This window comes from Salmo trutta, chromosome 19 (genome assembly GCF_901001165.1).
Source record: "Salmo trutta chromosome 19, fSalTru1.1, whole genome shotgun sequence".
In the NCBI taxonomy this organism is placed as follows: Eukaryota; Metazoa; Chordata; class Actinopteri; order Salmoniformes; family Salmonidae; genus Salmo; species Salmo trutta.
This window is the reverse complement of record NC_042975.1, coordinates 8,243,632-8,265,909: the sequence shown is the minus strand read 5'-3', so window position 1 is coordinate 8,265,909 and position 22,278 is coordinate 8,243,632. Positions and strand designations below refer to the sequence as shown.

General features: G+C 45.5%; 1 protein-coding gene and 1 long non-coding RNA gene across 2 annotated transcripts; one reads left to right on the top strand and one right to left on the bottom strand.

Annotated features, from left to right (window-relative positions):
* Positions 1-364: 364 nt before the first annotated feature.
* LOC115153928 (cyclin-J) lies at positions 365-10,786 on the bottom strand. Its single transcript, XM_029699620.1, has 6 exons — positions 10,481-10,786; positions 9,745-9,846; positions 4,508-4,718; positions 2,016-2,315; positions 1,722-1,881; positions 365-1,410 (listed from the first exon to the last, which is right to left on the bottom strand). Exons 2-6 carry the CDS (start codon positions 9,811-9,813, stop codon positions 924-926), a joined length of 1,227 nt encoding a protein of 408 aa, XP_029555480.1. The 5' UTR covers positions 9,814-9,846; positions 10,481-10,786; the 3' UTR covers positions 365-923.
* Positions 10,787-14,829: 4,043 nt separating this feature from the next.
* LOC115153927 (uncharacterized) lies at positions 14,830-17,957 on the top strand. Its single transcript, XR_003867791.1, has 3 exons — positions 14,830-14,964; positions 15,054-15,205; positions 17,160-17,957. It is a non-coding gene; the product is annotated as an uncharacterized LOC115153927 (long non-coding RNA).
* The last annotated feature ends 4,321 nt before the right edge of the window (positions 17,958-22,278 follow it).

Here is a 22,278-nt window from a genome sequence, read left to right as displayed (position 1 = left end):
CTCTGGGTTTGGCCCGGGGTAGGCCGTCATTGTAAATAAGAATTTGTTCTTAACTGACTTGCCTAGTTAAATAAAGGTTACATAAAAAAAATTACAAAATAAAACACCAGTCAAGGCCAAAGAATAGATCAGAAATCCCAGTGAGACATCTCTCCTACATTACAATATACACGTCTTTAACCAATAGAAGTTAAACAACATAAAAAAAGGAATTCATTGACACAGCTATTAAAATACAGCTTTCACCCCCAAGTAATCCATCAAACACCCTGATATATGGTATTGTTCATGTAAACCAGTGGTTCTCAAACATCTCCTCAGGGACCCCCAGCCGTCCCAGGTATTTTATTTATTCTAGAGCTAGCACACCTGATTCAACTCGTCAACTAATCATCAAGCCCTTGAGTAGATGAATCAGGTGAGCTAGTTCAGAGCTACAACAAAATGGTGAAATGTCTGGCGGTCCCTGAGGAGAGGTTTGAGAACCACGGATGTAAACAATACCAAAGACAGACCCACTTGCATGATCATAAAGCCATCATTTTGTTTAAGGCAGCAGCATTGAAAGATACTAGTATAAAAAAAACAGATGTTCCACATTGAGAGAAATGGTGTGGAAGCAGGGAGTCAGAATCGCAGTGGCCAAACCAGCCTCACAGTCTCTCAGTATTGATCAAGCAGTCTTGTGAAAGGAACAGAACATACTGTATGTAAACAACTCATCACAAATAGTGTGTCATTTCAAATAGTTAGGACCTTTGTTAGGTCAAAACCGCAGCAATATCTGCATTGACATTGCTTCTTCCTTTTGGTTTCCTTCGTCCTTGGTGGATGAGGTCAGGACAGGTAATGGAGGACAGGGAGTCAGGACAGGTGGAGGACACTGACTGGCCCAGGTTCAGTTCGTCCTCCCTCTCCTGGCGTCACCTGTCGAAGCAGCCTGCTGTGAAGGTGTGATGGGAGCCCAGGTAGCCTCCCCCGTAGGACAGGCCGAGACAGTGACGGGGCTCTGCAGCAAGGACCACTTGCATGGAGATGGGTCCCTGGAGGGGCAGGGAGGAGCCCAGTCCTGAGGTCAGGCTGGGGAAGGGGGGGAAGGCTCCCTGAGAAACCGAGCCTGAGAGGAGCCCTGCCTGGTGGGACTGGAGGTAGTCCCGAGACCCAACAGGGCCTAGAGCCTGGGACTCAACTAGCATGTCCATGTGGGAAACAGAAGTAGAGTGCTGGGTGAGGTGCTGCTGGTAGCCGCCTGTCTGGAAGAGCAGCTGCTGGGAGCCAGAAGAGGGTTGTATCAGGGTGGAGCAGGAGACTGTGGAAGGCGAGGGATAGGCCTGCGGTTGGAGAGGGCTCTGGCCAGACGGAGAGTTGGACTTGGATTTGTTGGCCTGTTTCACATCGTTGTCATGGGCACTACAGGGAGGAAAAGAGTGAAAATCATTACTTGACGACCTTTAGCTGATGGACATAAACATCAATATACAGAGGAAATAACTAAGGGTCAATGGTATTGACAGAATGAAAAAGCTGTAGAATATTAACCTTGCATTAAACCCACCACAACATGAAGGAAAAGTGCATACACGGGAAGAACACAACACAAACACAAAAACTGCTGACTTTAGACATGGCAGACGATAAATGAAGCCTAGGCAGATGGCCAGCAGCATGGTTTGTGGTCAGATTAATGTGGGTGTGCAGCACGTTATGTAAAGCAGTATTACAGCAGCAGCAGCTTTATGCACTGGGTGAGGTGGTCCCAGGAGTATCCGGTGAGCTGGCGGAGGACGGTGGTCCAGCTGGGGGTGATCTGGAGACAGATGCGGGACGCCGCGATGCAAGCTGCTGTCACCTGGGACGGCCGGAAGCCCAGGAAGGCATGGTCTGGGACACACAGACACAGATCATCAGTTACATTTACTCAATAACGGACGGCCCCACTAAAGAGGAAATCTGTCTTGCCCATTAAACCACCCACTGCTGTCACTATGAACTTCCACTCCTAATCTCCTCCTCACCTTGCAGGGAGACTTCCAGGAAGTAGTGTGTGTATTTGTCCATGAAGGCTCTGGTCTTGTTGAGGGAGGAGAGAGGCCAGCCGTTGTGCAGGTCTCCGTCCTGTACAGCAGCATGGAGGTAGTAGTCTATGAAGTGTGCCGACGTGGGCATACACAGGTTCCAGCCAAACGTCTCTAAGAGAAGCAGCTCCATCTTGACCAGATCCTTCTTGGTCAGTGACAGGTTCAGACTGCACATGAAGCCCAGAGAGTTGAGCTGCTCCAGCTTTGGCACACAGTCCTCCTTCTCCTCAAACTTACCTGGATGGGAAACAGTGTTATAGTGAGTGAAAAATCAAACACATGTTATGGGTCGTGTGAGAAAATACTGAGTGTGCTCAAAAGACTGCTTATAGATGTATAATTCATCACACACACACACACACACACACACACACACACACACACACACACCTCCAGCTTCCCTTTCACTGGTCACAGCTAAATCCTCATCATGCATATCCCCCTAGAGTCAGATGCTCTAACAATGCAGAAGCCCTGACCTCTGGAGACCAGTCCTGGGCACTCAGGGAGAGGCCCTTTCAACAGATCACTGGAGGGTGTGTGTGTTTGAGAAGGGGGCAAATAATTACCCCACTTTTCATTTTTTAAGTCATTAAACATTCATGCAGATATTCACCCCAGCAACATTCACTGAAAAGGCCCAACAGTACTTATTAACGCTTCTCCGTTAGCAAAATCCTTCCAGCAGCCCTTCCCCTCTCAGAGAGGTGCAGGGGTAATCATTGTTCCACAACAGAAGGCAAAAACAGCCCTAAACAATGAGACCTCTCAATCTAAAACACAAATGTTGTCAATGTCCACGGCAACCCTGTCCACGGCAACCCTGTCCACGGCAACCCTGTCCACGGCAACCCTGTCCACGGCAACTGTTCCGTTAGTCAGGCCTACATCTAATCTGTAGAAGACATCTAATCTCTAGAAGACAAGACATCTCATCTGTAGAAGACAAGACATCTCATCTCTAGAAGACATCTCATCTCTAGAAGACATCTCATCTCTAGAAGACATCTAATCGCTAGAAGACAAGACATCTAATCGCTAGAAGACAAGACATCTAATCTCTAGAAGACAAGACATCTAATCTCTAGAAGACAAGACATCTAATCGCTAGAAGACAAGACATCTAATCGCTAGAAGACAAGACATCTAATCGCTAGAAGACAAGACATCTAATCGCTAGAAGACAAGACATCTAATCGCTAGAAGTCAAAACATCTAATCGCTAGAAGTCAAAACATCTAATCGCTAGAAGTCAAAACATCTAATCGCTAGAAGTCAAAACATCTAATCGCTAGAAGACAAGACATCTAATCGCTAGAAGGGTTCTGGGTAACGCAGGCCAGGGTTGCGGGTAACGCGGGCCAGGGTTCTGGGTAACGCGGGCCAGGGTTCTGGGTAACGCGGGCCAGGGTAACGCGGGCCAGGGTAACGAGGGCCAGGGTAACGCGGGCCAGGGTTGTGGGTAACGCGGGCCAGGGTTGTGGGTAACGCGGGCCAGGGTTGTGGGTAACGCGGGCCAGGGTTGCGGGTAACGCGGGCCAGGGTTGCGGGTAACGCGGGCCAGGGTTGCGGGTAACGCGGGCCAGGGTTGCGGGTAACGCGGGCCAGGGTTCTGGGTAACGCGGGCCAGGGTTCTGGGTAACGCGGGCCAGGGTTGGGGGTAACGCGGGCCAGGGTTGCGGGTAACGCAGGCCAGGGTTGCGGGTAACGCAGGCCAGGGTTGCGGGTAACGCAGGCCAGGGTTCTGGGTAACGCAGGCCAGGGTTGCGGGTAACGCAGGCCAGGGTTGCGGGTAACGCAGGCCAGGGTTGCGGGTAACGCAGGCCAGGGTTGCGGGTAACGCAGGCCAGGGTTCTGGGTAACGCAGGCCAGGGTTCTGGGTAACGCGGGCCAGGGTTGCGGGTAACGCAGGCCAGGGTTCTGGGTAACGCAGGCCAGGGTTGCGGGTAACGCGGGCCAGGGTTCTGGGTAACGCAGGCCTACTGGTTTTTACATGTGATAAGTTCCCTTGGTGACTGACAGAGGTCTGGGGGAGGCCGAGGCTCTTATACACACAGCTCACACTAAACACAGCGCCTCAGACAAACCACGCAGTCACAGGCTGCTCCACGATCCCCACTTTACTTTTTCACATCAATTATGATTCTAAAACATACACATATATATATATATATATATATATATATATATATATATATATATATATATATATATATATATATATATATATATATATATATATATATATATATATATATATATGTAGTTGAAAATGCAGCTTTCTGTACAAGAGCAAACAACCTACATCTGTCCTTGTAAAGGAAGGACATTATAACTGAAGTACTTGTCACTATGAGATGACATGTTCTAGAGGGTAGTCTTACTGCTGCTCCATCTTTACCGGATCGACTGTGTTGCTGTTTGCTTACTAGCTAGGAGGAGACAGGAGAGGGCGATGACGTAGAGCTGGCGGACTGCCACGTCGTAGTGGTCCATAAACAAGTCCAGGAGGTAGACGGCCAGGTGGCGAGCCGCTGGGCACAGCTGGTAGCGGTTACTGAGGACAGCCAGCAGGTCAGAAAAGTACCGCCGCATCCTGATCTGAGGAGAGTGGGCCTTGTAGGTAGGCAACTTCAGCTCCTGAGGAGAGGAGACGAGACAAATGAGAGGGACTAAGGATATTGCACAGTTGAATTGGGTATACAGAAAACAAACAGCACTTTGTCAGGAGGCATGTAACCTACAAGCTCTCACAGTCTCACGTCATAATTAGACATTCGTCCATGTTTCTCAAACGTCAAATTTCGAAGTTGTTTCAAACATCAAATTTCTAAGTGTTTAAGGTTAGGCATTAACTCCACATTGTCAAGGTTAAGTTTAGGCATTAAATCTGAACAGTTAAGGCAAAGGTGTGGGATAGGCTTGATAGGCTTAAAACAGAAATATAAAAAACAACTTTCTTTCGCTGGATTCAAACACGCAACCTTTGGAATCAGAAGCAGATGCTTATGCCCATCCATCTTCCCTTTCCACAAAGCTCTAGCAAAACCAAAACCTACTGGAAGGTAACAGAGCTCACTGTTGCCCCTAGTGGCCGGTTTCCACTTCATCTCCCAACATCCTCAGACATGGACGGACGTCGAATTCTGACTTGTATCACAGGTGACCTTGCCGATGTAAAAGCATGTGCCAAGGCTCCACTTTAAAATGTGAAGAACTGCCAAGAAATTGCAACCCATTCTGGACAATGGGCCTAAAAGATTACTCAAAATATTATGAATTAGTTTTATATTTTTTGGAACTAAGCGACTTGTTTCTCCCATGCCTTCCAGACCCGTCGCCAGCTATAAAAGCCTATTCTTCACGTAAATTGTTAACATTAATGTTGGAGGGAAATGAAATATTAAAATAACCCACTAACCTTTATTAAATATGTTATGGATCATTTAAAAATATGCATCCCACAGACATCCATGTGAACAACCTATCCTATTTCAGACCTGGAAACATTGACATACATATCTCTATTTAATTATGTGTCTGGCAAGGTCACTGTTGCTAGGCAAAGGAAGACACCGAAGATCCAAATCCAACTCTTCCATATATCTCCCATCTATACGTAGCTCATATTCAAGGAGTCTGCTGTGGGAACCAGGGAGTCTCCCATGTTTGTGCAAGCCCAGCCAGGCCACATGTCTCACAGCCATCTGTCTCCCTGGGGATGAGGGGCTTGGGCCTGACCCTCTGAACACAGCCTTTTGTAGAGCACGGCTTTCATTTAGGGAACTCTACAGCTGCTTCTTGATCAGCTGAAGGCATGGTCTTGATATTCTGCAACACGCGGTTCCAATTGGGTCAACATTCTGCTGTCTTCTAGAGTTGGCCGTTATTTGGGGAGACCTCTTCTACGATATGCTAATTCAAATATCGAGATACCCGATATAAATTGTTTTGCACCATTTATGACTAGATAATTCTAGACTGTGAAATTTGTCATCTTATTTACGATATTATAGTCACATTTTCATTAAATAATATTAGTATGTAATATTAGTTCTGATATTTATACATGTGTGTGTATTGTTAGATATTACTGCACTGTTGGAGTTAGAAACATAAGCATTTCGCTGCACCTGCGATGTTCACGCGACCAATAAAATGTGATTTGAATGCCGAAGAAATAAGGCTTAATCAATACATTTAGACCTCTTTTTCAACACATTGACACATCCTAACTGATAAAAGTGCACTGTTTTTAAATCGTAAAAATAAAAGAATGTTATTTGTCACATGCGCCGAATACAACAGGTGTAGTGAACCTTACAGTGAAACGCTTAGTGACCAGCCCTGAACCAACAACACAGTTAAGAAAAATATGTACTAAATAAACTAAAGTAAAAAATAAGAGCAACAATAAAAGAACAATCATGGAGTAAAGTCCTGCACATCACAATATAAAGAGGGATACCTAGTCTGCAGTCCAACTGAATGAAAGGGGGGATACCTGGTCAGTTGTCCAACTGAATGAAAGGAGGGATACCTGGTCAGTTGTCCAACTGAATGAAAGGAGGGATACCTGGTCAGTTGTCCAACTGAATGAAAGGGGGATACCTGGTCAGTTGTCCAACTGAATGAAAGGAGGGATACCTGGTCAGTTGTCCAACTGAATGAAAGGGGGATACCTGGTCAGTTGTCCAACTGAATGAAAGGGGGATACCTGGTCAGTTGTCCAACTGAATGAAAGGGGGGATACCTGGTCAGTTGTCCAACTGAATGAAAGGGGGGATACCTGGTCAGTTGTCCAACTGAATGAAAGGGGGGGGATACCTGGTCAGTTGTCCAACTGAATGAAAGGGGGGATACCTGGTCAGTTGTCCAACTGAATGAAAGGGGGATACCTGGTCAGTTGTCCAACTGAATGAAAGGGGGGATACCTGGTCAGTTGTCCAACTGAATGAAAGGGGGGATACCTGGTCAGTTGTCCAACTGAATGAAAGGGGGGATACCTGGTCAGTTGTCCAACTGAATGAAAGGGGGATACCTAGTCAGTTGTCCAACTGAATGAAAGGGGGGATACCTAGTCTGCTGTCCAACTGAATGAAAGGGGGGATATCTGGTCAGTTGTCCAACTGAGTGAAAGGGGGGATACCTGGTCAGTTGTCCAACTGAATGAAAGGGGGGATACCTAGTCAGTTGTCCAACTGAATGAAAGGGGGATACCTGGTCAGTTGTCCAACTGAATGAAATGGGGGATACCTGGTCAGTTGTTCAACTGAATGAAAGGAGGGATACCTAGTCTGTTGTCCAACTGAATGAAAGGGGGGATACCTAGTCTGTTGTCCAACTGAATGAAAGGGGGGATACCTAGTCTGCTGTACAACTGAATGAAAGGAGGGATACCTAGTTAGCAGTCCAACTGAATGAAAGGGGGGATACCTGGTCAGTTGTCCAACTGAGTGAAAGGGGGGATATCTGGTCAGTTGTCCAACTGAGTGAAAGGGGGGATACCTAGTCAGTTGTCCAACTGAGTGAAAGGGGGGATACCTAGTCTGCTGTCCAACTGAATGAAAGGGGGGATACCTGGTCAGTTGTCCAACTGAGTGAAAGGGGGGATACCTGGTCAGTTGTACAACAATGTATTCAACTGAAATGTGTGTTCTGTATTTAACCCAACCCCTCTGAATCAGAGAGGTACGGGGGGGCTGCCTTAAATTGACATTCAAGTCATATATCGTCTTGCACTTCACAATATATCGTCAATGTCAAATATTACGATATTGGATTTGTCGGAATATCGACACAACCCTATTCTGAAACGCAGGTCAAATTGGGTCAACATTCTCCAGTGCAGGATTGTCAGTATTTCATTTTCTCCAGGACAGTGGGTGATACGACTTTGAAAGATTCTGAAGGGTTTGATAACATCACACTTACAGGAAATTCTTGTCAAATTGTGAAATGGAATGTATTAATGAATTGGTCATTCAAAAATCACTAATATTATTGTTCCACTTTCAATTTCAATTGTTTTACTTCAACCTTGTGAACTGCATTATCGTCAAAATGCAATTAGCAGTGCAGCAACAAACTAGGCATACAACCCGGCAGCAGCAAACTGTGCCTTTTTATACAGAGAAGCGCTATTAATACATTCAACAGCCTTTGGTGAGCAGGAGGACACAGGTAGAGAGGCCTCCATAGCAACGGTCTGTGGGAAAGAATCAGTTGTGCAATTTATCATACTGTAACCCTGCAGATGCATCAAAGCTCTCATAAAAAAACATCCTTGTAAAAAAGCACCTAGATTTAGCTCTAATGCACCCATTTGCTAAAATATTTATTCCATGAAGCCTGTCGAATTCTATTTCTGAATAGCTACTGATAAAAATCAGATCTCGCCAGTAGTTGCCAACTTGTAAATTGTTTCAAACTAGAACAAGGACGGTGTAAGTGTAAACATCAAAGCTCTGGAGATTGCATTCCTTCACGATGACCAAGTAATGTCAGCATAAAGTTACACATCACTTCAGCCCCATTATCTGGCTACTGGGTAACAGGCAGGACAAGAGGAACTTCAGATCTAACCAGGGGCGCAACTTTGGTTTTAGAAATTGGGGGGGGGGGGGACATAATTATTTTTAATCCAGTCAGATAAACACTCCAACCAGCCTACCCGACCGCTCGGAGGCGTCCGCATGGTCCTAAAGCACACCGTTGCCTCATTTTGTGTCACATTCCAAAAATGCAATTTCAGAATGTGGACGTCCCCAGTGAAAGATGCGCCCCTGGATCTAACAATGTTGAGTCTTTGGCAAGAGAGCAAGATCCTAAATTAGCATAAAAGCAAACGCTCCACATACAGCCAAAAAGCTTCCACTTAGCAGCTCCTACAGGAAGTGGGCATGATATACAGCCGTGCCATAAACAGGAGACAAACACAAACAGACAGACAGAGCCAACAGGCTGAGTAGAGTCGTCAGGTCCTCAGTGCTCTCTAATCCAGTCAACACAGACAATTACAGTCTGCCCTGAATGAACCCCCTCCACCCATTAACCCACTTCACAGATCTTCTCTCAGGTCAGCTGGCTGCATCAGCTCATTTGGACAGCAATTGCACACAATAGCTCGGCCAATTTGACTAATTACAATTTAAGATGACTGATCAATACATCTCTTTTGAAGCCGTCTTTGGGTTTATTATTGTTCACAACCATTAAGTGTCAATCCCTGATAGGTCGTGGAAATCCTGAACTACAAAATATAATGATACCATGGGGTCAAACGAATGCATCTCTTGGTCTTATTGAAATACATAAGATGGCTGCGTTTAGACAGTCAGCGCAAATCTGATATTTTTTTCCAAGATCTGATGTGAAAAGAACAGTGATGCCTGTCTAAACACAGCCAATTTTAGGCAAGGCTGTGGTAGAGGTTCTGCTAATCAGACAGGGAAACGACCTCAAGTGTTATGGTTTAGGCCCAAGCTTCAGGGGGGCATGTGACATTTCACACCTCAGCATCAAAGACAGCAAATAGTACAGGAATAGATTAACTCACTACGGGCAAATAAAATACACACACGTCATTTTCTGAATGGTATTTGTGAAATTCAACTAAGCAAAATGTTTGCTGTGGATAAAAACGATCAGAGAATGAGACGTTCACCTTTATTCGTAGAGACTGGTGGATGTCTGCAGCGAGTTGGCACGTCCACCACTGCTCCTCCCGCTCCATCTTGCCAGTGGTGAGTTGTGGCCACTGTCCACCCTGAGCAAAACGCCAAACAGTGCCCAGAAACACATTACATACCTGTCCGATCGACATCAATTATATCATCAAGGCAAACTTTGGGAAACTGACAGGTTTAACTTGAATTTTTGTATGATTTTATGTGTTAGGGGATCCAAATCATTTGGATTTGCAGCAAAATAATGCACTCAAACTGACTAACGTTACTCAGATTTTGTTCGGTTATTTTAGGAAGTAACGTTAGGGTAGCCAGCCTAGTGTGCACTGATTGATTTCAGATACTACCGCGTATTGCTTATTGTACAACAGTTTTCATTACACTTAGATACATTCAATAAATATGTCAGCTAGCCTACAGCACAGAAATGTAATTTAAGAAAGCGACTCCCTCACATTCGCCATCTGTATTGCACAAGGCATGCTCATGTTCGGATACATTGTTTATATTCGTGCTTATAAATTGTTACTAATCTACCACGCGTGGCAACTCACCTCGCCACACTAGAAAGTTATGGTGACCAATCGGATATTTCTGACAATTGTTCTACACATGACTGTACCACAGTACATACTGGAAAGAGGTTGGAATGGTGACAACGTGCAAAGCTAGTCACATGTTGGACTTGTAGGCTAGTATCCACTAAAATGTTACCTTTCAACCTGCTTTTACCACTGCAGCACTCCGGAGTCCCGACCCCTTTGTTTCAGACCAGCAGCATTCTGATTCAAATCTTCGCCGACAATTTCCCTACACCTTTAAACACCTTCAACAACAGAAAATTAACAGCAAAATAATCAACTCCTAGTCTAATCGGCACAGATCCATGAACTCAAACCCAAAGACTGGTATGTTGAGTTTGAATGATATTTTTGTTCGACGCCCCTCTCCATTCACCCCCCCCTGTGATGTGTTCCCTTCAACTCAATGGAACCTGGTCAGACAACACGCTGTTCTCCCTGTTGGTACCGTGAAGAAAATCTTGAATGGGGAGGGTTTTGACAGCGCCCCCAGACAGCATTCAACTAAAATCAACTTCTGGTGGATATTCTATGTAACATCTATATTATACTTGTATATTATTACAGGATTTGAAATACGTGTTTTATATTCTGGGAAGATCAGGGCAGGCCTATTTGAAATGACAGCATTAAGGCTATTGAGTTTGACTGATGCATGTTGGTGGTGCAGGTCGTATAGGCCTTCTGGACAAACTCATAAAATGAATACTTAAAAATAAGAATCTATATTTTGTGAACTAGAGAAATGATCAAAACCACGTGTCAATACAATCAGATCCAGCATGTAGAACAATGGCATTGACCACAGTGTGATCCTTATGCCATCTCTCTGTTTGACCAACAGGTGGCACATGAAATCAACTGCTAGATGCCTGCCATGGACAGTTGTGTAAAGTACTTAAGTAAAAAATAATTTAAAGTACTACTAAAGTCGTTTTTGAGGGTATCTGTACTTTATTTTACTATTTATATTTTTGACCACATTAACTTTTACTTCACTACATTCCTAAAGAAAATAATATACTTTTTCATCCATACATTTTCCCAAACACCCAAAAGTACTCGTTACATTTTGAATGCTTAGGCAAGACAGGAAAATAGTCCAATTCACACACTTATCAAGAGAACATCCCTGGTCATCCCTATTGTCTCTGATCTGTCAGACTCACTAAACACAAATGCTTAGTTTGTAAATTATGTCTGAGTGTTGGAGTGTGCCACTGGCTCTCGTAAATAAAATAAAAACAAGAAAATGTTGCCATCTGGTTTGCTTAATATAGGGAATTAGAAATTATTCTCTTAAGTATATTTTAGCAATTACAATTATTTTTTTATTTCACCTTTATTTAACCAGGTAGGCAAGTTGAGAACAAGTTCTCATTTACAATCTCTATTGCACTCAACACTGCCTGTTCCCACCTACACAAATGGAACGCCTACGTGAGCATGCTGGTCATCAACTACAGCTCAGGGTTCAACACCATAGTGCCCTTCAAGTTCATCACTATCCTAAGGACCCTGGGACCAAACACCTCCCTCTGCAACTGGATCCTGGACTTCCTGACAGGCCGCGCCCAGGTGGTGAGGGTAGGTAATAACACATTCGCCACTCTGAACCTCAACACGGGGGCCCCTCAGGGGTGCATGCTTAGTTCCCTCCTGTACTCCCTGTTCACTCATGAATGCGTGGCCACGCACGTCTCCAACACCAGCATTAAGTTTGCTGATAACACAACAGTGATAGGCCTGATCATAGATGACGATGACACAGCCTATAGGAAGGAGATCAGAGACCTGGCAATGTGGTGCCAGGACAAAAACCTCTCCCTCAACGTCAGCAAGACAAAGGAGCTGATCGTGGACTACAGGAAACGAAGGGCCAAGCGAGTCCGCCCCATTCATATCGACAGGGATGTACATTTACATTTAAGTCATTTAGCAGACGCTCTTATCCAGAGCGACTTACAAATTGGTGCATTCACCTTATAATATCCAGTGGAACAACCACTTTACAATAGTGCATCTAAGTCTTTTAAGGGGGGGGGGGGGGGGTTAGAAGGATTACTTTATCCTATCCCAGGTATTCCTTAAAGAGGTGGGGTTTCAGGTGTCTCCGGAAGGTGGTGATTGACTCCGCTGTCCTGGCGTCGTGAGGGAGCTTGTTCCACCATTGGGGTGCCAGAGCAGCGAACAGTTTTGACTGGGCTGAGCGGGAACTGTGCTTCCTCAGAGGTAGGGAGGCGAGCAGGCCAGAGGTGGATGAACGCAGTGCCCTTGTTTGGGTGTAGGGCCTGATCAGAGCCTGAAGGTACGGAGGTGCCGTTCCCCTCACAGCTCCGTAGGCAAGCACCATGGTCTTGTAGCGGATGCGAGCTTCAACTGGAAGCCAGTGGAGAGAGCGGAGGACATCACTAAGGATCTATCATGGTCCACACACATCAACACAGTCGTGAAAAGGGTACGACAAGTCCTCTTCCCCCTCAGGAGGCTGAAGAGATTTGTCATGGGCCTTCAGATCCTCAAAAAGTTCTACGGCTTCACCATTGAGAGCATCTTGACTGGCTGCATCACTGCTTTGTATGGGAACTGCTTGGCATCCGACCGTAAGGTGCTACAGAGGGTAGTGCGTACGTTCCAGTACATCACTGGGAATGAGCTCCCTGCCATCCAGGACCTCTATACCAGGCGGTGTCAGAGGAAGGCCCTAAAAATGGCCAAGACTCCAGTCACCCAAGTCATAGACTGTTTTCTCTGCTGCCGTATGGCAAGCGGTACCGGTTCACCAAGTCTGGAACCAACAGGACACTGAACAGCTTCTAGAAGCCATAAGACTTCTTTCTCTCTGCTTTGTTGGGAAGGTCCCATAAGTAAGCATTTCACTGTTGTTTACGAACGTGACAAATATAATTTGATTTGATTTTTTATTTGATTTGAGTGGCTCTGCCCATGCTGTCATATATGCTACATACACTATAAATTCCCAAGTTGTCCCTCATACCATCACGGTCATCTAATCATCCCCAGCTTACAATTGGCTCTTTCATCACCCTCCTCTCCCCTGTAACTATTCCCCAGGTCGTTGCTGTAAATGAGAATGTGTTCTCAGTCAACTTACCTGGTAAAATAAAAAATAAAAAATAATAATAATGGCACAGATACAAAGATGAGTCCTCTATCTATCTCTATAGCCTGGACATACTATACACTTGTGTCATGCATAGAGACACTTTCATGCTATTGCTGAGTGAATGGTCACGTGTGTGTTTGTATGTGTGTGTGTGTGGGTGTTTGTTTTCAATGATTGCACAGTTTAATTATGTCTACTGCCATATAAGCCTAAACATTTATGATCTGTAGGGTTTTATGTTTCTTGCCCTTTCCATTTGCTCAGGTCAGCATAATTTGATGCAATTTCTTTCTCGTTTTATTTGTTTAGAAGAGTCAAAGAAAATAAAGAAAGCATGCAATCTAATGAGGAGTGAAGAAGAGGAATCACATCCTGTGCATCACTACAGGGCCAGACCCCCACAGTCACCCCAGACAGGGTAGACCCTTACCACAGGAGGTTGGTGGCAACCTTAATTGGAGAGAACGGCCTAGTGGTAATTCCTGGAGTGGAATAGGTGGAATGGTATCAATTACATAAAACGCATGGTTTCCATGGTTTCTAGGTGTTTGATGTCATTCCATTCGCTCCGTTCCAGACGTTATTATGAGCCGTCCTCCCCTCAGCAGCCTCCACTGAGCCTTACACAAACACACAGGTTAACACCGGAGTGTTCCAGTTGATGCTTGCTGATCTGCAGGGACTGGGGATCTGCACACCACAGACATCTAGCAGAGTGGGTATTTACCACACAAGCTATACCAGTTAGCTCGTTAAAATGCAATGTATTCCATACCAACAAACTATTTGGCGCTGCCACGGTGGTAAATTTGACCGAATGTCCATTCCCTGTCCTCTTGGTATGGTCGGCACGGTAGTGTCCCATCAGACACATTTGGCACTGCACCACGACACATTTATCACAGGGGGGGGTTATCTCAACTGCTGAATCATGATCCCACAGCAGCACTACTGCAACAACAGTCAATAATACAAAACGTTCAAAATGGTATGATCTTCATTCTAAAGAATAAACACTTATACTATAGCTATCAAAGTTCATGTATGTATTAGGTGCCTACTATGTGCCCTTCTGTATAAATGAACTATTACATAAACTAAATTGTAGGTTTCCAGCTAGTAGTACATACAGTGTATCACCATCATCAAATGACCATTCAACCATTCCATTTAGAGGAGTCATTTAGTGGCCTATAGCGATATCTCCCCAATGATAGCGCTATAGGGCTGCAGCGGCTATATTTAGCCAGCCCTGTGACTGTGTGTAAACTGGCATTGCTATGTGGATTCCAGTGGTATGCTCAGCTCCAGCACAACCCAACCAGCACCTGCTACTTCGAGTTTACTGCCAGGCTGTCGTGTCAGCTCCTGCTGGGCCAGGACCACATAGCCCCAGGGCCCAGGGCCAAACCTCAAGAGACGAGAAAAGAAGGTCAGACAGTCATCCAGTCTCCAGTCATCCATTTATTTTAGACGGTGAAGAGGAGAAGGTTGGCGTAGTTAATTTTGTTTTGATTTCTATTTTTTGTTGTATTTGAGATGTCTAGACATATAAAGGCCTGTGGTTCTTTGGTTTCAGGTTTTGTTGGAGGAGGATTTGACTGGACTGGTGGTTGATGTGTGAAGAATTTTCTCCAGGCTGGGCTGTAGGATCTGTTCATAGGAATTAGGTTGTGGTTCTCTTCACAGCTGACATGACACGAGGGGGGCCTTCATCTACCTCACATCAAGGTAACTGTAGATGTCTTACTGGAAGTGTCAGGTCTCACTTTCACAGACACTGCCAGCTACAAACACACGGTCAGGGGAGAATACCTTTAAGTCAGATCAGATGCATGTGCAGGCCTTCAGAATCCCACTTACCTAATAACTATGAGGATTTCACAAGACTGACAGAGGTTTCATAGATAATGTAGATGTTATACATTAACTGTTAAATACCTTGATACATTTTATTTTATACTATGCAGCACTTTTAGATTTGTTACATAAAAATAGAATACAAAAGTTAGATGAACAAAACATGATTCAAAACTGTGTAAATACAGTCGTGGCCAAAAGTTTTGAGAATGACACAAATATTAATTTCCACAAAGTTTGCTGCCTCAGTGTCTTTAGATATTTTTGTCAGATGTTACTATGGAATACTGAAGTGTAATTACAAGCATTTCATAAGTGTCAAAGGCTTTTATTGACAATTACATGAAGTTGATGCAAGAGTCAATATTTGCAGTGTTGACCTTTCTTTTTCAAGACCTCTGCAATCTGCCCTGGCGTGCTGTCAAATAAATTCTGGGCCACATCCTGACTGATGGCAGCCCATTCTTGCATAATCAATGCTTGGAGTTTGTCAGAATTTGTGGGTTTTTGTTTGTCCACCCGCCTCGAGGATTGACCACAAGTTCTCAATGGGATTAAGGTCTGGGGAGTTTCCTGGCCGTGGACCCAAAATATCGATGTTTTGTTCCCTGAGCCACTTAGTTATCACTTTTACCTTATGGCAAGGTGCTCCATCATGCTGGAAAAGGCATTGTTCATCACCAAACTGTTCCTGGATGGTTGGTAGAAGTTGCTCTTGGAGGATGTGTTGGTACCATTCTTTATTCATGGCTGTGTTCTTAGGCAAAATTGTGAGTGAGCCCACTCCCTTGGCTGAGAAGCAACCCCACACATGAATGGTTTCAGGATGCTTTACTGTTGGCATGACACAGGACTGATGGTAGCGCTCACCTTGTCTTCTCCGGACAAGCTTTTTTCCAGATGCCCCAAACAATCGGAAAGGGATTTATCAGAGAAAATGACTTTACCCCAGTCCTCAGCAGTCCAATCCCTGTACCTTTTGCAGAATATCCATCTGTCCCTGATGTTTTTCCTGGAGAGAAGTGGCTTCTTTGCTGCCCTTCTTGACACCAGGCCATCCTCTAAAAGTCTTCGCCTCACTGTGCGTGCAGATGCACACCTGCCTGCTGCCATTGCTGAGCAAGCTCTGTACTGGTGGTGCCCCGAGCCCGCAGCTGAATCAGCTTTAGGAGATGGTCCTGGCGCTTGCTGGACTTTATTGGGCGCCCTGAAGCCTTCTTCACAACAATTGAACCGCTCACCTTGAAGTTCTTGATGATCCGATAAATGGTTGATTTAGGTGCAATCTTACTGGAGGCAATATCCTTGCCTGTGAAGTCCTTGTTGTGCAAAGCAATGATGACGGCACGTGTTTCCTTGCAGGTGATTGACAGAGGGAGAACAATGATTCCAAGCACCACCCTCCTTTTGAAGCTTCCAGTCTGTTTTTCGAACTCAATCAGCATGACAGAGTGATCTCCAGCCTTATCCTCGTCAACACTCACACCTGTGTTAACATGAGAATCACTGATATGATGTCAGCTGGTCCTTTTGTGGCAGGGCTGAAATGCAGTGGAAACGTTTTTTGGCGATTCAGTTCATTTGCATGGCAAAGAGGGACTTTGCAATTAATTGCAATTCATCTGATCACTCTTCATAACATTCTGGAGTATATGCAAATTGCCATCATACAAACTAAGGCAGCAGACTTTGTGAAAATTAATATTTGTGTCATTCTCAACTTTTGGCCACAAGTGTACATGTTAGGATGTATTTATTTAGGCTACTTTTCATTTAAAGGCGTCATTGTGTAAACCCAAAGTTTTATTCTTCTTTCTTTCTGTAGTTCTGATTTAGGTGCCGGATAAAAATAAATTAAATCAAGCTTTAAACACTGAAGAACTGTTATTAAGGATGTAACTTGGAGGACATCCTACACTGCATTTAAAAGAGGAGAGCATTGTGACAGTAGGGTCATGTCGGAAAGGACCTTTCCATGGGGTATTATCGACGACGAGGAGGAGGAGGATAATGGGACTTTGACGCCAACTGATGACGTCAGTGATTGGACTAGTTCCTACTGCGCTGCCCTATGTTTACTAAGTGATTTTGGTGAGGTGGAAGAACCAAAAGACACACCATCTCCTGAGCCCCAGCCTCTAGTCTGAGATCTGTTAACACCGTCTCCTGAGCCCCAGCCTCTAGTCTGAGCTCTGTTAACACCGTCTCCTGAGCCCCAGCCTCTAGTCTGAGATCTGTTAACACCATCTCCTGAGCCCCAGCCTCTAGTCTGAGCTGTTAATACCGTCTCCTGAGCCCCAGCCTCTAGTCTGAGCTCTGTTAGCACCGTCTCCTGAGCCCCAGCCTCTAGTCTGTGCCCGCTAATACCACCTTCATCTCAAATTACTGATGCTGTTCTACTGTTTGAGCCCTGTATAACCAACCTGACAGAGGAGGGGAAGAGTACAGATGGGTCAGGTAAAACATCAGATGAAACTTCTGCATCCAAAAAAACAGTGGCACAGTGGCTGCCATCCTCACTGATACTGACACCAATGAGAAGTCCTTCTCCCCTCAACCCAGATTCACCTGTAACACTCTTTTGATCCAAGGCAAACCAATACAACCTGGACAAGGGACGAGAACACATTGGCAGACAGCCTAACGAGGTTTCCACAACACAGAGAGGTTCCCAGTATTTGTGATACTGAAAGTAAACTCCTTAGCAGACACCCCATGGAGGGTAACCCTAACCCTAACGCCATGGAGGGTGGTCAGGAGGAGCGGTGGGAGGGGTTGGACTGCACAGAGGCTAGCTACAGAGAGGAGCAGACGGAGCTGTCACTCAGAGCCAGAAATAGAAAAGCGCCTGCAAGCTGCATCTCGACACTCAGGATCTGCAGTCAGGAATCCCAGCGTGTTGTTATTCAGAGTGTTCCCTCGCAACTGGGCAGCAACACCAATGACAGAGCCCTCCCGGATCCCAGAGCTTGCCAACGGACAGCCAGGAAGACGCCTGGAGATCCAGACCGCTCCCTCAGAAACCCTGTAGAAGCACCTGGTGGCTCCACAAAGCTCTACAACACAGGGGTGAGACATCCACCATGACCACCAAGTTCTACGAGGCTGACAGAGACCTGGCCTTCAGCAAATACTACTGCCCCCAGACAGACTACTTGGATGTCTACAACTCCAGCTGTAGGTCCTCGACCCAAACGTCTACAGTCAGCGACTGGTCAGAAGATGATATCTCCCTCCAGCTGTCCTCGGTTGTGTCAGCTAACATCCAAAGCACAACAGCATGCTTAGAAACCGGCAGCTTCGAATGCATTGATGTGGCTATGGAAAACCAAGGGGAGGTGTACAGAGGGGGGACGAAAACCGTTCCCAAGAGGCAAATCCAACTCAAGAGACGGGACACGGCAGAATCACAAGACAGTGATAAAGGTGAGGTGACAGATGAAGGCCGATGTACACCCTGTACAGTCAGCCACCGCAGGGACGTGTTCATGCGTCAGCACAGCACCCCGGCTGCCTTTCACCAGGAGTCACATGGGATGGAGTCGGAGAACAGGACAACTCAGGCAGAGCGAAAGCAGAGGCTCCAGAAGTCCGTTTCCCTGGACGAGACCTCCACAAAAACCAAAATGGCCTCATGTATCATTAAGAGTGTCCTGTCAAAGAAGATGCAGTTGGAGCAGAATCTTCAAAACTCTGAAGTGAAAGAAGGAGCCTTCGCACCTGCAGAAGTCCAGAGCAACGTTAAGGACTCTCACCAGAGCCCTCTGGCAGTCAAAGAGAACACAACTGATATGAGCTCCGTTGATTCACATAGACAGAGTAACTCGATCCAATATCATCAGGTTGCAAGTGCCAAAACACACCAAAAGCTGCTTTACAAACAGAACTCAATTCCTCTGGTGAGCAGCTTTGGAGGGTCAGAGTTTCAGAGGATTTTCACTAAGAGGGCTGGAATAGCCACCGCTCTAGAGAGTGAGGAAATAGAACGGCAAAACCTCAGGGATGGGGCTCTACCGTACGCTAACCGGAGCCCTGGGGACAGACTATCCTGTGACTCAGCAAAAGGCAAGAACAAGAGCACATGTTGTTCTGGTTCAAGTAGAACTGGAGGCAAACGGACTCCGGTGAAAAACACACCAGAGGAATGCAACAGAGGGGAGGGGGTCCATAAACAACAGAACCCCCTGCCTAAGGCACTACAGAGGACTGATATACTCTGGCAAAGTCAAGATGGTCAGCAGCCACTAATTCGTGAAGGTTTATCAGGAAAGGTGATCGAGCCAGGGGACAGGGGAGATGTACAGTTCCTGGGACCATCTGGGAACATGGGGACACTTAAAGCCATGGCTCCAGTGCATGTTGTGAGGGATGTGAGGAGACTGGTGAAAAATACCTACAACCTGTCTTTCAAAAATGTAGGGGACACTGTTTTGGGACAAGAGGACAGATCCCCATCCTTCTATCAGCAGTCTATGTATGACCAGGTCAGCCACAGAGAGGCCTGTAGGGTCAGAGCAGCCAGGCCTGATGAAAAGCTGTTTGTGAAGAAAGTGTCCCCTCCGGCACCTCTGAATGTTGTGAATACAGCTTTACTTTACACCGCCCCGAAGGGATATGTAACCAAAGCCACAGCTCTCCATGAATCACAAGACATCATTTGTAACACTGGATTTACAAATGTCACACCCCAAAGCCTTGTAAAACCTTTTGGGAGAAGAGACAGCCAACCTCATATCAACCAATCTGATTCAACGTCAAAATACCCAAACAAAGCAGAGATGCCCCGGCAGACCTGGTCTTCAGTGGAGCTCCCTAGTAAGTGTAATCAGCGACAGTGTGAAAGGACAGGCACCACCAATGGAAAACAGAAATCACCACAAGCGGAAAATAGTTTTACTGCAGTTCCAACTTATTACTCACCAGCAGCATACCAGCCAGAACAGTATCAGTGTTCCAGTGTCAAGGATAACAACCAAATTCAGGGCCCACCTCCCAGATACCAGGCTCAAACTACACTCGCTTGCACACCATCCCCTGCCTGTGTACAGCTCAACACCACTGGGACTCCAAAGACGCTGATGTCTTCCTTCTTTTATCCAGCCAACCCAATGAGCTACCACACAATCCACACCCATGAAGGAAAGATGAGTTTCATACAGGCCCCTGTACTGATGCAGCCTTCACTTCAAAACCTGCCTTTCCAACTGCTGAGCGGAGAAAAATATGCCCCTCGGCAGCCAGCAGGGAATGGAGAAATCAAAATGCCCTCCCCAGAAACACAACAACAGCAGTACATGTGCAGCACACAGGGTTTCATGGCCCCATTCAGCACAGAGTACAGGCAGGGCAGTGCAGGGCTGGTGTACCCTGAGATGGCTGGAGCTCAGGTTTATGGAAAGGGACCCCGACACATGCTGATCGACCCGGAGACAGGGAGATGTTTCTACGTCGACGTTCCCCAACTTCCCCCTCAGCCACAACGCAAGATGCTGTTCGATCCAGAGACCTGCCAGTTTGTGGAGGTGCTGCTGCCACAGCAGACGGTGCCTACTGCAGTACTGCCACCAGTGTATGCAATGCCCGGCCACTCACTGCAATTCCCAGCCATGTACACTCCACAGTGCTTCTCTGTTCAGGCTCATCCACAGGAGATGCCTCACACCGGGCCTTGAGACGTCTACCGGACTGCAACAGCAGAACACTACCACATGACTGCACACTGCACTATCCAGGAAGTATGGACTGTGTGGGTAAGCCACCCAAGGCTACCCAGTGATAGATCAGACAGTCTTAGCTACATACTGTCAGGTTGAGTAAATCTTGCGTATCAATCATAGTCATTAAAATCAGTGTCTCATCTCTGATTCGGAGACTCCTGACAATACCGATTACGATTAGAACTACTGGGACTTTACATCATCATATATCTGTGTGAGAGAACAGAGGGCTGCTAATGTACAGTCCTTCAGAAAGTATTCATGCCCCTTGACTTATTCCACATTTGGTTGTGTTAGGCTGGATGAAAAATAATAATCATTCTCAACTGTATACACCCCATAATAACAAAATAAAAAAATATGCTAATTTGTTGATAATTAAATACAGAAACATCTCATTTACATAAGTATTTACACCCCTGAATCAATACATGTTAGAATCCTCTTTGGCAGTGATTACTGCTGTGAGTCTTTCTGGGTAAGTCTGTAAGAGCTTTCCAAACCTGGATTGTGCAACATTTGCCGATTATTCTTTTCAAAATTATTAAAGTTCTGTCAAATTGGTTGTTGATCATTGCTAGACAACCATTTTCAGATCTTGCCATAGATTTTCAAGTACATTTAAGTCAAAACTGTAACTCGGCCACTCAGGAACATTCACTGTCTTCTTGGTAAGCAACTCCAGTGTAGATTTGTCCTTGTGTTTTAGGTTATTGTCCTGCTGAAAGGGGATTTAATCTCCCAGTGTCTGATGGAAAGTAAACTGAACCAGGTTTTCCTCTTGGATTTTACCTGTGATTAGCTCCATTCGGTTTCTTTTTAACCTGAAAAACTCCCCAGTCCTTAATGATTTTAAGCATACCCATAACATGATGCTGCCACCACTATGCTTGAAAATATGGAGCTTGCTACTCAGTAATGTATTGCATTGGGTTTGCCCCAAATATAACACTTTGTATTCAGGACAAAAAGTGAATTGCTTTGCCACATTTTTTGCAGTATTACTTTAGTGCCTTGTTGTAAACAGGATGCATGTTTTAGAATATTATTATTCTGTGACAGGCTTCCTTCTTTTCACTCTGTCATTTAGGTTAGTATTGTGGAGTAACTACAATGTTGTTGATCCATCCTCAGTTTTCTCCCATCACAGCCATTAAACTCTGTAACTGTTTTAAAGTCACCATTGGCCTCATGGTAAAATCCCTGAGCGGTTTCCTTCCTGTCTGG